The sequence below is a fragment of the Mustela lutreola genome, chromosome 8 (assembly GCF_030435805.1).
Source record: "Mustela lutreola isolate mMusLut2 chromosome 8, mMusLut2.pri, whole genome shotgun sequence".
NCBI lineage: Eukaryota > Metazoa > Chordata > Mammalia > Carnivora > Mustelidae > Mustela > Mustela lutreola.
The window spans coordinates 62,480,599-62,496,614 of record NC_081297.1 but is presented as its reverse complement, the minus strand read 5'-3'; the positions used below and the strand labels follow the sequence as shown (position 1 = coordinate 62,496,614).

Sequence of the window (16,016 nt, the reverse complement as noted above, 5' to 3'; positions counted from 1 at the left end):
TAAGGGTTGGTCTATTTTGTTTTTCTCTTCAAAAAAGCAACTCTTAGTTTGGTTAATCTTTGTTATTCCTTATTTCATTTAATTCCACTCAAATCTTTATCATTTCCTTCCTTCTGCTAAATTTGAGCTTGGTTTGTTATTCTTCTTCTAGTTCCTTAAAATGTCAAATTAAGTGGTTTATTTGAGGTCTTTCTTTTTTCTTTCTCTAAGTGTTCATAACTATAAAATTCCCTCTGAGAACTGCTTGCATGGCTTCCCATAAGGTTCATTTTTTATTTTTCCATTTCTGTTTGTCTCAAGATATGTCTCTTTTAATTTTTTTTGATCCATTGATTGTTGAGGGAAGTGCTGTTTAATTTCCATGTGTTCATGAATTTCCCAATTTCCTCCTGTTATTAAGCTCTGACTTCATACTAGTGAGACCAGAGAAAAGATTTGGTATGATTTCAATCTTGCTGGATTTGCTAAGACTTGTTTTGTGGCCTAACAAATGATCTACCATAGAAAACATTCAGTGTGTGCTTGTGAAAAATATGTATTCTGCTATTGTTGGGAAAATGTGGATTCTTATTGATGACCAGATATGAGGGCTGAGAGAGAAGCCATCAGACTGCTCAGTGATGAATTAGGTGGAAAATCAGGAGCCAGAGGGAAGGGAAGCAAAGGGCACTGTTTCCTATTAAGGCCGTTGTTAGCCAGGGGCTTTACACATGTTCTCATCACACCTTGCTTTTACAAAGAAGGAAACTGGGACTCAGAGAGGTTAAGTGACTTGCCCAAGGTCACACAGTAAGTGGCAAAACTAGGATTTAAACCCAAGTCTGGCCAGTTCTGAAGCCCAAGATCTCTCCATTGAACAAATGAACTGCCTACCCCACAGAGTTAGCAGAGGATGGGGGACTCAGTAGCATCAGGAGATGGGCTATAATAGGCAGCTGCTCAGTGACCAGGTCCTGCCTGAACAACTTATATATTGCTTCAAGACTTCTCTCATGAACTCCGCAAAGAAGAGAGTAAGAGCCAAGGCCTACAGTGCTGATGGTTATCAGTTGGTGTGCTTCTAGCATGGTGAGTAGCATGGAGCATAGCGAGTGTGTGGTTGACAGTTTCATTCCCCAGGCAGGACAAACTGGAGCCCCAGACAGCTAGCTGCAGTTGAGATACATCATTTATTGAGATACATCACAGGCACAGACAGGAGAGCCAGGCGTGGATAGATTCAGAGAGGGGTTGGGTCTGGTGGGAGACTGGGGAGGTTGAAAGGCCTTCAGGGACCACTCACAACTTCCCTCCTTCCTCCGCAAGCCTGCCCTGAACACAGAGCAGAAGAACAGAGGAACTGAGGGAAATCCAACCTCCTCTCAGTGATCAAAAGTTCACCTCCAGATCACTCAAATACATTGCTCAGGGTGGTGGCCTTAATCTCCCCTCCCATCACATTGCAGAAGCAAGGAGAAAACGTGGGTAGATTTGCACCTTCCCAAAATGCAGATCGCATGCAAAGAGTCTGGCATGCAGATACACCGGACCTGTGGTCCTGGGGCTGTTCCCGTTCCTATGGAGGTAGGTGGGGTGGGGTGAGTACAGCAAGGAGGAAACTGCAGGGGCCCCAGCTTGCAAGTCTGAAAAGCTAATACCTCCGGCTTGATGTCTTGACCGTGGTGGTCTTCCGCAGGATGGAGGTGCCCCCAGAGACGGCCCCTCCCTTGACAGTGCTGAATCCGCCCTTGCTAGCACCCCCACCCCCACCCAGGGACATGCCACCCCCAAAGCTGGCCGCACCGCCTCCGCACACCGTGGTGGAGTTGCCAGTCACCGCTGTAAGACAAAGGGTCTGGGTAAGGCAGGGAAGCCACACTGAAAGGGGGAGGGGGACTTGCAGAAACCAATGAGGGATGGGAACAAGCAGGCAGTGGAGCCCTGGGAAACTGATGGAGAAGGTGGGCAGTAAACTTATTCTTTGGGAACCCCCAAAGAATAAGCCCCCTGTCTCCAGGGGCTCAGGAGGAGGGCAATGTGCTTCTGGCCAAGGACAGATTGAGCAGACTGAGCAGAGGACCGGGGCTGAGCCTGAGGCCAGGGAAGGCAGCAAAATACTCACAAATGCTGACGGCACTGGGACATTCTCCAGACATCCTGCAGAAACCGAAATAGCAGGAGAAGGGTCAGTGGTCCCCAGAGCCCAGGTGAAAACCCTCTCCCTCCTTCCCCTTTCCCACTCTCTGCCTTCACGGTAGGTCAACTCAGTGAGTCAACTCTCGAGCCAGGGTCCACAAGACAAGATCAGGAGACATGAGAAACAGGTGCATGTGGCTGTGCTGGGCCTTGTGGCCCTTCCAGCAGGTGCCACAGAGAAAGCAGAGCCACAACAGGCCATGTGACACCAGCCTCCCCTGTCCTGCCTTCTTCTGCATGCACATCACAGACAGCAAACAAAGCTCATGCCAAAACAAAGCTTCCCGGTTTCTGGCTCAAATGACTTTCTGTACATCTCACATCTTCCCAAGGACAGAGATGATTAAATTTTTTTTCAAAGTTTCAGAGGTGGTGGAATCTGGTGTTGGAAGAAGAAACCTCACTTCTGTAGGGCTGCTGACCACTGTAAGAATTACTGATTGTCCTGCCAACTGAAGAGATGTGCAGCAGAGGCAGTGAACCCAAGTGGAAAGTCTGCTGTGGGTGATGAGTTAGGAGCCCAGCTTCCTGGTTCCTCCCTTCTCTCCCTACCCCTAGCACAGAGCCAATGATGACACAGGCTCTCCCACAGGGCAGAGCTATAATGCCCTCAAATCAGGGCAGGCAGGGGCCCCCACCTGCTCTCCTCGCTCTCCAACAGCTTGCGGTAGGTGGCGATCTCCACGTCCAAGGCCAGTTTGACATTCATGAGAGCCTGGTAGTCACGCAGCAGCCGGGCCAGGTCCTCCTTGGCCTGGTGCAGGGCCATGTCCAGGTCCCCAAGCTTCTTCTGAGCATCCTTCAATGCCATATCCCCACGCTGCTCTGCTTCTGCGATGGCAGCCTGCAGCTGCTGGCACTGCCCAACGGATGAGAGGTGTTGGGAACATCCTCCAGGGTCATCACATCCATCTCTCTGCCCTCAAACCAGATACCACCATTCCCCCACCCATCCCCCCCGGACCCCAACTAACTGAGAAAAAAGGAAAGCAGAAATATTCTTCTCAGAGAATAGATACTATTACCCAAGCAGGGTCATGTAGCACTACTGAGAAAGTCCTTATTGAAGTCTAATCTTAGTCCCTCCGGCTGCAACTCAGCCCAGTGCCTCAAAAGAGATAGAATAAATAATATAACCTTACCATTAATTAAATGCTTCACTCCGATCTGGGGGAAAGCCCAAGCTTTTAGCCATATCCTAGAAGGAATCAGCACCTATGACCTGGATACTTGAACTGTCAGCCTCTTGCTCTGATCGCCTAGAGATGGGATCAGGCTCCCTGAAGGAGATCTTCTCACCTGCTCCACCACTAAAATACTATGTGACCTTGAACAAGTTCCTATCCTCCTCCAGGCCTTAGTTTCTTACCCTATAAAAGGACTGTGTTGATTTTAACAGTCCAGCTCATTTGAGCGTGTCCCATCCCTCAGAAAAAGAGAAGTTCTCACCCCTCAGCATGACAATAGAGAAGGTCCTCACCTCTGCCAACCCATACCTGACCCCCAGGCTCCTCACCAAAGACTCACCTGCTTCTTAACTGCATCCACCTCGCCCTGCAGCCTCTGGACAGTGCGAGTGAGCTCAGCAATCTCATTCTTAGTGTCCCGCAGGCTGTCCCCATGCTTCCCAGCTGTCACCTGCAGCTCTTCATACTGGAGACCAAAAAAGTGGCAGTGACCTGTCAGTTCCAGGCCCTCCTGGATAACTAGTTGCCCCAGGCCCACCCTCACTGCTAGAGCCCCACCCCTGTTCCTACCACGTCAGCTGGCATGTCTAGCCCCAGGCTTCTCACAGTGTCAGAAGTTCTGTATCTGTCCCAGCCCACACACCGGACCAGCTGTTCTCCTCACCTTGGTCTGGTACCAAGCCTCAGCCTCAGCCCTGCTCCTCTGGGCAATCAGCTCATACTGGGCCTTGACCTCAGCAATGATGCTGTCCAGGTCAAGTCTGCGATTGTTGTCCATAGAAAGGATGACATTGGTGTCAGACACGTGGGTCTGTACTTGGCTCAGCTCCTACAGAAAAAGAGATAGCTGCCACCAGTGCCCCTCATCCAGGCCCCCAGGAGACAACCGAGGGATGAAGGACGGGGCCCCAGGTGGCAAGAGGAGGCTTGTGCTCTACCCCAGGCTCCAGCCTAGAAGGAAAGACCTAATTCTCTCCAGCTGGGAAATGGGCTCTCATTTTTATAAATATCATTCCTTGTTGTGGATTTACAGGTTTCCAAGAGATTACAGAAGGGGAAAGAATGTGTACCTACTGCACCCAAACCTGGTGCCAGCCCCTGTCATCCTCAGAATGCCCTGGGAGGCAGGCCAGGCCACTTTTGTCAACTTGGGAAAAGTCTCCCCTCTGACGGGGGCAGACAGTAGGATCCAAGGAACTGAACATAGGCCTGATTCAAACCCCTCTCTCCAATCAGCCAGCTAACCCCCTGCGCCACCATTCACAGCAGTCCTGACACTTTCCTTGGTTAGGAAAGAGGCTTGGGAAAGAGAAGTGACACATCCAAGGTCATCAGATCCAAGGTCATCCAGTCCAGTCCTGGGGCCCAGACTGGAACCAATCAGTTGAGCAACAAATTCCCAGAGGGTTTCCTCTAGACTATACTGACATTTATAGACCATGGTGATGTTCTTAGACCCTCCCTGGGTTTCTAGGACTATTGATTTTGACATATAAACAGGCATTTAAAGATGCCATGAGCAGCAGGTTTAGTTTCAGCAGTTCTGTGCTCTGGCTTTGAGTTCAGCTCTATCACTAGTTCATTTGAATGGGCTCCCAACTGAGCTCTGCCTCCATCTCTCCCACGGTCCTTCCTGTCCTAAGCTGTCGACCAACTGCCCAAACCTCAGTGGCTCCCAGAGGGGAGAGAATCTTCTGTTTGAGAATCAACACCTTGTATGCTCTGGTCATGCCCCCAGCTTTCCTGCCGCCAGTGGAATTATAACCGATAAAGCTGGAATATTAGAGCGCACTGACCGAGCATTTCCTGTGAGCAGGCGCTGTGTCAAGCACTTAACAAGCCCTTTTCCAATAGCACAAAGACTGACGTGACCTGCCCCAAATCACACACTAATAAGCGGGAAGCCCAGTCTTAAACCTTGGGAGTCTGACACCAGAACCTGAGGTGGCATGACTAAGAGAGAGATAGAAGCCGAGAAAGAGAACTACCAAATCCAGAACAGCCATCCATACTGACACAGATTTAGATTACTAAGCTGCATTATCATTTGAGAGGTGGAATGGGTGGGGAGGAAGGGGCGAACATCCAACTCATGAAACGTTTGCCGTTGAGTGAAACGACATGAGCTCTGGAGACAGGCAAAGCGATGTTCAAGTCCCCAGCCTGCCATTCACTAGCTCTGTGACCGGGGTGGAACTTCCTGATGCCTCCGCCCCCTCTTCTATAAAGAGCCTGTGATGATCTTCCTCTTGGGGTTGATGTAAGGATTCAGATCTGTTTGTGGCCTATGGTGGGTGCTCAGTAAAATGCATTATGTGCCCACACTTCTGTGAAGGTAGGTCAAGACGTCCATGAGGCTTATTTGCTATAGATCACATCATCTTGCCACAGCGGTGATAACCCTGACTTCATCATCTTGTAGCATCACCCTTTCACCCTGCCCCGCTCAGGGTCCCTGTGCAGCCCTGAGCCAGAGTGTCGTCCTGAGGAACATCAACTTGGAATTTTTAAGACAAGGAGATCTACCAAATCCCACCAAGAGTGATAGACTAAGATGATAAAAGCGTTAGGTTTTCCAAAGAAACAGAGCTGATACAAGTGGAGAAGGAGAAGGAAGAGTTCCGTAGATTAAAGATATGCGTCTCCTCAGACACCAGCGACCCTGAGAGGAAGAGCACGTGGAGAGCCTCTGGGCAAGGAAGAGCCAGAGAGGCCAAAGCATTGATACTGGAGCAGGGGCTAAATCCCACAGGAATCATCCAGGCCAGAGGGAGGGCACAAGGCTGCTTTTCTGCCCTGTAAGACATGCCAGGGGTTGGTGAGTGACCCTCCAGATTTCCCCGAGATCTGGCTTGACCAAAACCAGAGCATGAAATCAATTAGTGAGTGCTTTATTGGCCATCACAGTTGATTCATGCAGGAGGCAACAAGGGAACGGCTGCTCTCACCTTCATTCTCAACCCCAAAGAGGCACAGGTAAGCCTAAATATCATTCCCTTGAAAATAAAGACATTTGCTGCTTCTGGAGCTCTGGGCACAGGTAAGCCTAAATATCATTCCCTTGAAAATGAAGACATTTGCTGCTTCTGGAGCTCTGGAATCTTCCCTACTGTCTATATTTCTTATGGATCTCCAGGAGTTTCCATCCCCGTGGCAATCCCATGGCCCCCTAGGATATGCTCCTTTGGCCTGGACCCTTGAGAAGCCCAACAAGGCCAAGGCCTCTTATACTTTCTGTGTCTGTCTTGGCTTTCCATTTTCTCCTGCATCTTGCCCTTTCTAGTTTAATGACTGTTCTCCTTGATGGGAAACAGGCAAATGATGCAGTCATTAGACTTCTTCAGGTAAAACCTAACAACAACCTCCTACAAACCTCTAGAATCACAAAATGTAAGTAAGAGGCATAGAGCCAGGAAGACTTCCCTAAGGAAAGGCCAAGACAAACGGATTTCATTTTCTCCTATGGTTGTATTACTAAAATGATAAAGGACCAGCACAGACTTCCACAGTATTCTTGAACACAAGACAGAAAGATGTGGGCCAGATGATGATATCAACTAGATTTTCAAGTAGCTGAGGCACTTGAACCACAAATTAGTGATGAGTGGAGTGAGGTCAGCCTGAGAGAAAGATACCACCAAACGTCTAGTTCTTGCACTAGGACTCGGTTCTTGGCCCTGTTGGCTTTAATGTGCTCACTGGTCACATACACTGAAATGAACATTCACACTGAACTGAAAGTTTATCGGGTCTGCAGAGAACCCCAGGCTGGGACATCATGAATATATCCAATTACCCAATGGAGTATCTCCAACATATGCATGGGGGAAATTTGTTTCAAAGTGCCCACAGTTATCTAGATGACGGGATGAAACCATAATCACATGTCACAGGGAAAATGGGACTCGTTAACTCTTGCATTTGGTTTCAAAAATTCAACTGCCCAAATCCAGGAAGTTGGAAGCAGATGGATACATGTCTCACTTGAAAGCATTCATGTGAAAAAGTCCAGGGAGGGGGGTATTTAAGGAGCAAATATTGTGAAATGACTTCTAAAGATGACACATAAACTAATGTAACATTATGTGCGCGAATGCAAGTCTGTATGCTCCCTCCCTACCCCACCATTTCCCAAAGTCTGGTCTAAGAACACTGTTTCCTCAACTTCCTCATATGCCACAGATGTCAGTCAGTCCCCAGAGCACCCTGACCTCTAACACGCTGCCCTGGGAAAGGCAATGAGCCACACAAAAGACAACTCGCTTTGTTGCCTGAAGGGCAGACTCAGGGCCAATCAAGAGCAGAAGTCATGGGAAGATGATTGAAGTCAGCTTTCTTTTTTGGTCAACAGTGAAAATGCCTGCCCTGAAAAACAGTGAGCTCCCTGCCACCGGGAGGATTCAAGCCCGGGCTACATGACTCCTAGTAGCAATGAGGGAGAAAGGACTCCAGCACAGAGGGAAGGTGGGCCACGAGGCCCCTACTGAGTCCAAGTCCAAGATGCTAGGATCAATTCAGGTTAATTTCAGCCCTCTCACCCTGGTCTTCAAAACCTCCTTGTTTCCTTGGAACCCCTCTTGGATCCTGCTATCTACCTACTACCCACACCTCAACTCCTGAGCCCACCTAAAATCTCAGTCCTTTCTCTGCCATCCTGCTCCTCCGGCCCTTGCTCCATTACAAACTGCTCTAGAAGGGAAAAGGTCTAACACAGGAGTGCAAGTCAGACTTTGAAGTCCAAGAACCAGGTTTTAATTCCAGCACTGCCTCCACCTAGCTCTGTGACCATGGGCAAGCTACCCTGAGCCTCCCTGTCCCTGATTATACAATGGAGACAATAGTAGTACCTCTATTGTGGCTTCCTTGAAAGGATTATGTAAAACTTGGCCGGGTGTCTGGCACATCCTTACCACTTAGCATGGAAGCTCGTGTTAATAAAAGGTCCAGGTTCTATTTTCCATCAGTTAAGTTGCACTGGTGAATTCAGGTCAGACCTCCAGGGGGGATCCCCAGGGCTATACATATATATAATTGTCCCCATCCATTGGCCGTCTCACCATTTCATAGAGATGATTCAGGAAGTCGAGCTCCTCAGTCAAGGTGCCCACCTTGCCAGTCAGATCCATTCGGCTCATGTATGCAGCATCCACATCCTGGGGGCAAGAGAGACAGCAGGGCAGACACCTCAGTCCCCAGGGCTCTCGCCTCCCTCTGAGTCACCACAGCACCCTGGCAAGCCCTCGAACCACCTACCCAACTCCCCTCCACCTGCTCACCTTCTTGAGCAGCACAAACTCATTCTCCGCTGCAGTGCGCTTGTTGATTTCATCCTCGTACCTGTAACATAGGAAGACTCAGGTCAGAATCAGCCTAGTTCTGCCTCCTAAAGCATTTAACCCACTTGGCTTTATGCCCCCTTGGGTCCCACATTTATCTAAGAACAGCTTTGAGAAGAAGTTCTGTAATGCAGCCCACCAGTGAAGAAACTTGGGGTACAGCCATTAAATATTCCTGCCCACCCGCTTTGAGGGAACGGGCCCAGACTTTGCACAATAATATGGCAATCAAGAGCAGCCATCTCTTTGGATCGGAGCCCCTGGGAGGCTTTATAGGAATAGGCAAAGCTGTGTCAACAGTGGTTATCTTTGTGTTCACTTTCGACAGGCAGGACGTCATTTAAAACAGCTCACTTCTCTCCAACTGCTTTTGCTGAGATTTTAAGGGTTAGAGATTGCCAGTATTAAGTTATTGGGAAAGTTATGAAAGATTATACCTTAAAATTATAAATATACATATCGCTCATCATAATCTCTGACCTTTATTTGGATCTTGAATCAAACCAACCATATTTTTAAAACTTAAGACATTTACGGGACAGTTGAAATTCAAAATGAATGGATAGTCGAGGATATTGAGGAATTACTGTTTTAAAAATTTGAGTTGTGGTTATGGCATTATGTTTATGTTTGATTAAGTCAAACTATGCTGATGAGCCTTATGAATATAGCCAGTAAATATCTGTGAATGAAATCACACGATGGCTAGGATTTGTTTCAAGACAATAAGGGAGGAGAAAAATCAACTAGGTGTATAGATGGAATAAGACTGGCTATGAGTTAATAATTATTAAAGCTGAGTAATAAGAACGTAGAGGTTCCTTTCATATTCTCCCTACCTTGGAGTTTTTAAAATTATGAACAATACACAAATAAGTGGGACAGTTCTCCAGGAGGCACCCAAGGGAAGACGCTCTGTCTGTGCATTCCCCCAGGTGGGAACCAGGAACGTGGGAATATGGTGGCCCTCTCTGGGGAGATTTCCCATACTGTCCCTTCCTCACCCCCATGGCCCCAGCCTGTCCAGTCCTCCTCACTTGCTCTTGAAGTCCTCAAGGACATCCTGCACATTCCTCAGCTCTGAGTCCAGCCTCCCCCGATCGCTCTGGAGGTTGTCCAGCTGCCTCCGCAGGTTGCCCAAGTAGTTCTCAAAGAGGGGTTCCAGGTTGTTCCTGGTGACACCTGAGTTCTGGCCCTGCTCCTGCAGCAGGGCCCACTTGGTCTCCAGCACCTTATTCTGCTGTTCCAGGAACCGGACCTGAGCCAGGACAAGAAGGTTGGTGGGCTGGTACTATCCACTGGCCCCAGACAGGACCCAGGACTGGGCCCATCGTCACCACCATCCCCATCCAGGACCTCACAGGGCTGGTGCACAGCTCAAGCATTGCTGTGGGAAGGAGCCCCTCCTCCTCAGGGAACAGCCTTCACTGGGAAAGACTGTCCAATCCAATGACAAGGACTCTAAAGAGTTAATAAACCGTAAAAGCCCCAACTCAGCCCTTTACTAGTTGGCAACAGTCAAATCACTTCGCTCTGGGTCTCCCTTTCCCCCTTGGCCTGGGTAAACCGATGTTCTTGAACCCTAATTCTGCACTCAAATCAACTGTTAAAAATGCAGGTGCATATAGAATGTATGTATATATATGTATGTATATATACAAGTGTGTACATATGTGTGTGTACACACACACCCAAGGAAAGAGAAAGCAAATGTGACAAAATGTAAAAATTCATGATTCTAAAGTGAAATCAGTCAGAGAAGGACAAATACGACATGATTTCGCTCAGACATGAAATTTAAGCAATGATACAAATGCACAAAGGAAAAAAGAGAGAGAGAAAGAAAGAAACAAACAAACAAACCAAGAAACAGACTCTTAACTCTAGAGAACACACTACTGGTTACCGGAAGGGACGTGGGAGGGCGGATGGGGGACATGGGCAGTGGGCTTGAAGGGGAGCATTCGCAATGAGCAAGTATGGAAGTGTGGGATCGCAATGGTGTATGCCTGAAACTAATACAATACTCTGCGTTTGGAACTAAAATTGCTTTAGATTAAGTTAAATTTTAAAATTTGGTGAATCTGGGTGAAAAATATAGAGAAATCTTTTGTACTGTTCTAACAACTTTTCTATAAATTTGACTTTAAATATAGCTGCTCAGCCCTGCCTCTAAAGACTTAAAAGGGGGCTCATGGCATGGACTTCAGAGGTCCTCTGGTGGGTTCTCTGCCCAGCAAAAGACATGGGACAGGGTCAACTTCACAGATGCCCAGCTCCTAGAACATGATGCTGAGAGCCAGAGAAAGGTTTTTCTTGTTTGACCTCTGGGACAGTCCCACAGGAGAACCAAAAGTCACTAGGGGAGAAGGTGAGGAGGTGGGCGGAACTGCTTGCTTCACCTTCTGCAGTCCGGTTTCTCCAGGTCCAACCTCCACAGCACCCCAGGCCCAAAGTCACATGGCCTGGGAACCATGAAGCAGGTGCACCCACCTCAAACAGCAACAAGGTCTCTTAATGCCAAGGACCATAGGGCCCAAGAACCTGAGCTCCAGGCCTACCTCTGCCTCCAAGTGCCTCTATGATCCTGTACAAATCACTTGTCCTCTCTAGACTTCTGTTTTCTCTTTTTTTTTAATGGACAAATATCACTATTCTGATTCCTCATGGGACACTGTGGGCTTCCCAAGAGAAAGAGGACATAAATGTTCTTTGGGGACCCCGAAGTCATATGGCTATCCACCAGGACTTTCTCCATTATGGTCCCCTTGCCTAGAGACTTGTGTTAGAGGTTGACAAGGCAGGAGAGTGGAACTGGAAATGCCAGACAGAAGGTACAAGAGCCACCTATTTGGTCTGGAGGCCAGGGAAGGAAGGAGTCAGGATGCTCCCGGTCTGGGACAGATCAAACTATACCCTGGGTCATGGTGCCCCGGCGACCACCCTCTTCACTGTCCATCCCAGATTGAGTTTCTGGGAACAGCAGAAACAGCAAGGAGGAATAGGAGAAGCAAAATGGTAACTTCTTCTAGAACAACACCTCAATCGTGTCCTGATCACATCTTTGTCAGGCCTTCTCCAACACTGAGAGAGGGGGAGCAGATGGGCTCCTTGCATAACTTGTTGAACATTTGAGCTGGTTTCCCCAGCTGACCAGAGGCACTAAGGACCACCCTATTAGGAGGAGCCCTGAGGACTGTCTACTCCTTAATTGTGGGACAGGCTGCTGTGTGATCATGTCAACGATGACTGTAGGAAAGGCACAACACAGTCAAGACGGGCTCAGCAACAGCCCTTGTCCCGAGCAAGGACAAGGAGGCCCAGAAGGATGTCACCAGGCCAGAGAGCTCAAAGTCATTCCATCAACCGCCCCTCAGCAGTGTGCAGCCTCCGCCCAGCACCCCCTCTCCTAGTGGCCCTGCTTCTCCTCCAAGGGCCCCTCCCTGCTTCCTTCCACCCCGGCTCACCTTGTCGATGAAAGAGGCAAACTTGTTGTTGAGCGTCTTGATCTGCTCGCGCTCCTGGGTGCGCACCCGCTGGATCTCAGGGTCAATCTCCACATTGAGAGGGGTCAGCAGGCTCTGGTTGACGGTGACCTCCTGAATCCCTCCAGGGGGACAGGCTAGCCCGAAGGCCTGCCGCCCAGCCCCCAGGCCCACATAGGCCCCACTGCCAAAGCCGAAGCCTCCCAGGGCCCGCCCTGATGAGGCCCCTCCAGCCACACTGACTGAGATGCTCTTGCTGCCCCCCAGGTTATAGAGGCTTCGGCTGCCAAAGCCAGCCCTGCTGGGGCCACAGCGGGTCCCCCCGCCACTGCTACTGCTCCGGGACACCGTCACTGAGCTGAAGCTGGTGTGGCCCCGGGACCCACCTCCTCCACTTGCAGAGTTGGAGCTAAAGCCCCCTTTGGTGGAGTATGTCTGTCGAGACACAGAGGACCTCATGACCATCAGAGGGGCAGGAGCGCAGGCTGAGAGAGCGGAGAGGGAACGCGGTATGGGAATGCTGTGCCACCAATGGGCTTTTTATCTTTTCCCAGTTGGGCTGGCTCCTGGGCTCCAGAGACACTCCTGCCCCATTGCCCGAGGAACAGAGGGAGGGGCCCCATGGGCCAGGGGAGTCCCCTTACCCCCAGCAGCAGGGAGGGGCTGCTCCCAGTTATCATCCGTGCTCTGGAGCTGGGGCTGAGCCGAGACTGTGTGTGGCAGGATGCCACCTTCTCCCCCCTGGGGCTCTCCTGTCTTGGAACGGGATGATACAGGCTCCCACGGCCGCCCCCACCACCCAGTGGCTGGCTTGGTCTCCTCCCACCCAGCCCCGATGGCCACCGTCAATGGGGCTCTGTTCTATGGGATTTGGCCCAGGCCCCTGTCGCAAGCCAAGGCCCCAGGGCCCAGGGCTGTACAGGTGGTAAGGGAAGGGAGGGTTGGGCAACGGGCTGTGGAGAGGGTGCCCAGGCCTGCTCCAGTCCCACCCTCCCAGCCCACGGCCTCATCGCCGCCCGACAGGTCCAGGGTGGGGGACACAGGTGACAGAGTGGGCTGGGGGCAGTCTGTTCTTCCGTCATCCACTGCCAGATTGTCTGCGGGGCAGAGACCCCATGCCAAGCAAAGTGAGTATAAGGACAGGAAGAGGGTGTCGGCCCAACCATGGGGCTGGACCACTAGAGGAGGAAATGGAAAGGCCTGGGCACCTCAGGCTTTGCCCCGAGGCCAGGGAGATGCATGGGGCGAAGCACGTTTTGCTGAGGGACTGAAGAGAAAGAGAGCACTTGGACTGTCACCTGAACCGCCCCCCACAAGCCCTCTGTCCCACAGTAGACACCCCTAGAAGGGCCCAGCCACTCTGGAGGAGGTGGGTGGAGGACACATCCCATTCTGATTAGATATAAGTATAGGTCTAAGAAGAATGTGTTCAACAAAGACCCCAAGAGCCCCAGGGAGCACCCCAACATTCCCATCTTCCCAGTCCCCAAGGAGCCTGGTGCTTGGTTCATAAGGGCCAGGAGCTCCTCAATCACTTCACACAGTCCCCTCTGTGCCCCCACCTCTGACCTCAGGCTCCTGGGACCCACACAGCCCCAAAGGAAGACATGGAGATGTCAGATGTTAATCAGATGTTAGGACTGAGGGAGTGTTGCAGTCATGACTTTGGAGATTGGCCTTCCTTGCTCACTCGAGCTTTCAGCTGGAAAACTGGAGAATGGGCCCAGAGAGGTGAAAGACTCACACATGGGAAGGAGCAGCAACAGCACTTGTCACATTCCTTCCGCGTTGGCCAGAGCCCAAGCGGGAACTCCGGCCACTTGTGGCCCCAGGGTCCTGAAGGAGAGGACAGTGGCCCACTCCCAAGGTCTGAGGAAGGCAGGTGGAGAGCAAACCCCCTCTGGGCATAGAAGAGGCTGCAGGACTCTTTTCCAGGGCCACTATGAGAGACTGTAAGTGGCTCCCAGTTGCTACAGAAGTCGAACCTAACGCCCATGAGGAATGGGGTGAGGGGCACTCACAGAATTAGTCCCTTAATGCCCAAGAGCAGATCCTCCCTTCTGCTGGGAGCTGGGATACAAGGTATTGGGGCAAGCCAGGCTGGGAGGTGTATCCCCACAGAACTGTGTGTCCTTGGGCTGTTCGCAACCTCTCTGGGCCTCCTCTGCCTTTATGAAAGGGGAAGTCCTTTCAAAAAACATTGGCCTGCGATCCCAGGACAGAGCTGGGACTAAGCGTCACTTCCCACTGACCTTTGTCTCCTGTCCCTGAGGCTGTGATGGCTTTCTCAGCCTCCCTTATCGCTCCCTGCTGGTGTGTGGGAAGGGGAGACAGTCAGGAGTGGGACTTCTGGGGAAGAGAGTGATGTCAGCCCTCTGAGTCAGGGCGGCCAGGGAGGTGGGAATAGAGTCGGCTCCACACATTCCACAGCCCCACATGTTGACCTGGCACTCTCTGCCAGGCTTTGTGGGCAAGCTGGTGACAGACAGTGGCACAGGTTGCCAGGGCTCACTCTGGGAGTTCCTTCTTGGAAACAGGCTCCCTCGCAGCCAGGCAGGGGCTCCGGGGTCCCAGCCCAGACAAAGCAGGGGTGGGAGGAGACACAGTGCCTCCTCAGGCCCTCTCTGCTTTCAGGCAGGACACCCAAGTTCAGACCTTCTTTCTGTGGCTAAAGAGGAGCAGTTTCCTCCCCTCCACTGCTGCTTCAACCAAGGGCTTCTGTGTCTGGAGAATTTCACCTGCCTAGCCCCCCACCCCCAGTCCCCCCACGGTAGGACACAAGCACCGAGGGGATATCAGGCTGTGGGAGGGACAAGGCAAGATGACTAATGGTGACTGCAGAGCCCCCAACAGCACCCACCTGAGGTCAGGCTGGATACGGGGTCATAGCAAAGATAAGAGGTGAAGACAAGAGTTGCTGCCCTTGGGCACCCTCCTACAGGGGTAGGACTTCCTAAGCCAACTGTGATGACTATTACAGTCAGTCTTTACTCAACACTCATGACAGGGCCGACACGTTCGGTGCGGGAATGCATCTCATGTCCACGCTGGTTGAGCTCCGTCTGCCTCCTTCCCACCCCAGATCAGTCACCCTCCTCCTAGACCCCTGTAGGCTGCTCCCTTGCTTTCTGGCTTCACTGGTCTGCCAAGGCTGGGGCGGGGGGGGGCAGCGACAGGAGATCTGGGAGGGTAGAAGGAAGGGCAGGCATTTCTCCCTGGCTTCCTCCCTGCGGTCCTCCATGATTACAGCTTCTTCCATCTGTCACTCACTTCTTCATCTTGTCTTTCAGCTCTACACAGGTGACCTCCTCATCCTGGTTCTCCCTGTTTCCACGGGAAGGCCCACGTCCTGGAAAACAGCTCAGCCCTGGACAAACTGAGTTTGGCCCCTCCAGCTCTGCCGACCTCAGGGCCCCTCCATCCTTTCTGCATTCCCTCAGCCACGCCCACACCTCCATAGGAGCTCCTGGCATGAAAGCCCATGTAAGTGAACTTTCTTGGGTGAATTTTGTCTCTTGCTGGGATCCTGAATGGCAGCATGCCCACACAGCCCTGTGAGGTCAGCATTATTATCTCTCCTCACAGATGAGAACACTGGAGGGGTTACATAGCTTGGTCAAAGTCACACTATTGGTAAGTGGCAGAGCTGGGATACAAGCCCAGGAATCCTGGTTCCTGGGCCATAGGCTTTCCAGTTCATGTGTCCCTTACAGAAAGCTAAAAAGTCTCCTTCTCAGATACTTCTGGTGGAGAGATCCTTGAGTCTGAGAAAAAGGCTAACCTCCACTTAAAGCTGATTGCAGGGTGGACATGAGGGAGGGATGACATAAACT

General features: G+C 51.0%; 1 protein-coding gene across 1 annotated transcript; it reads right to left on the bottom strand.

The window, feature by feature from the left end:
- Positions 1-1,160: 1,160 nt before the first annotated feature.
- Positions 1,161-12,674, bottom strand: KRT79 (keratin 79). Its single transcript, XM_059183568.1, has 9 exons — positions 12,166-12,674; positions 9,736-9,956; positions 8,639-8,699; positions 8,420-8,515; positions 4,027-4,191; positions 3,703-3,828; positions 2,814-3,034; positions 2,102-2,136; positions 1,161-1,818 (listed from the first exon to the last, which is right to left on the bottom strand). The coding sequence occupies exons 1-9, from the start codon at positions 12,646-12,648 to the stop codon at positions 1,631-1,633; spliced, it is 1,596 nt and encodes a 531-aa protein (XP_059039551.1). The 5' UTR covers positions 12,649-12,674; the 3' UTR covers positions 1,161-1,630.
- Between the last annotated feature and the right edge of the window lie 3,342 nt (positions 12,675-16,016).

Coding starts and splice junctions, on each gene's coding strand:
- KRT79 (XM_059183568.1), bottom strand. CDS start 12,648: ATGGTCATGAGGTCCTCTGTGTCTCGACAGACATACTCCACCAAAGGG. Junction 9,957..12,165: donor TTGCCTCTTTCATCGACAAG/GTGAGCCGGGGT, acceptor GTCCTGGCTCAG/GTCCGGTTCCTGGAACAGCA. Junction 3,829..4,026: donor AGGCTTGGTACCAGACCAAG/GTGAGGAGAACA, acceptor TTTGGTCTCCAG/TATGAAGAGCTGCAGGTGAC.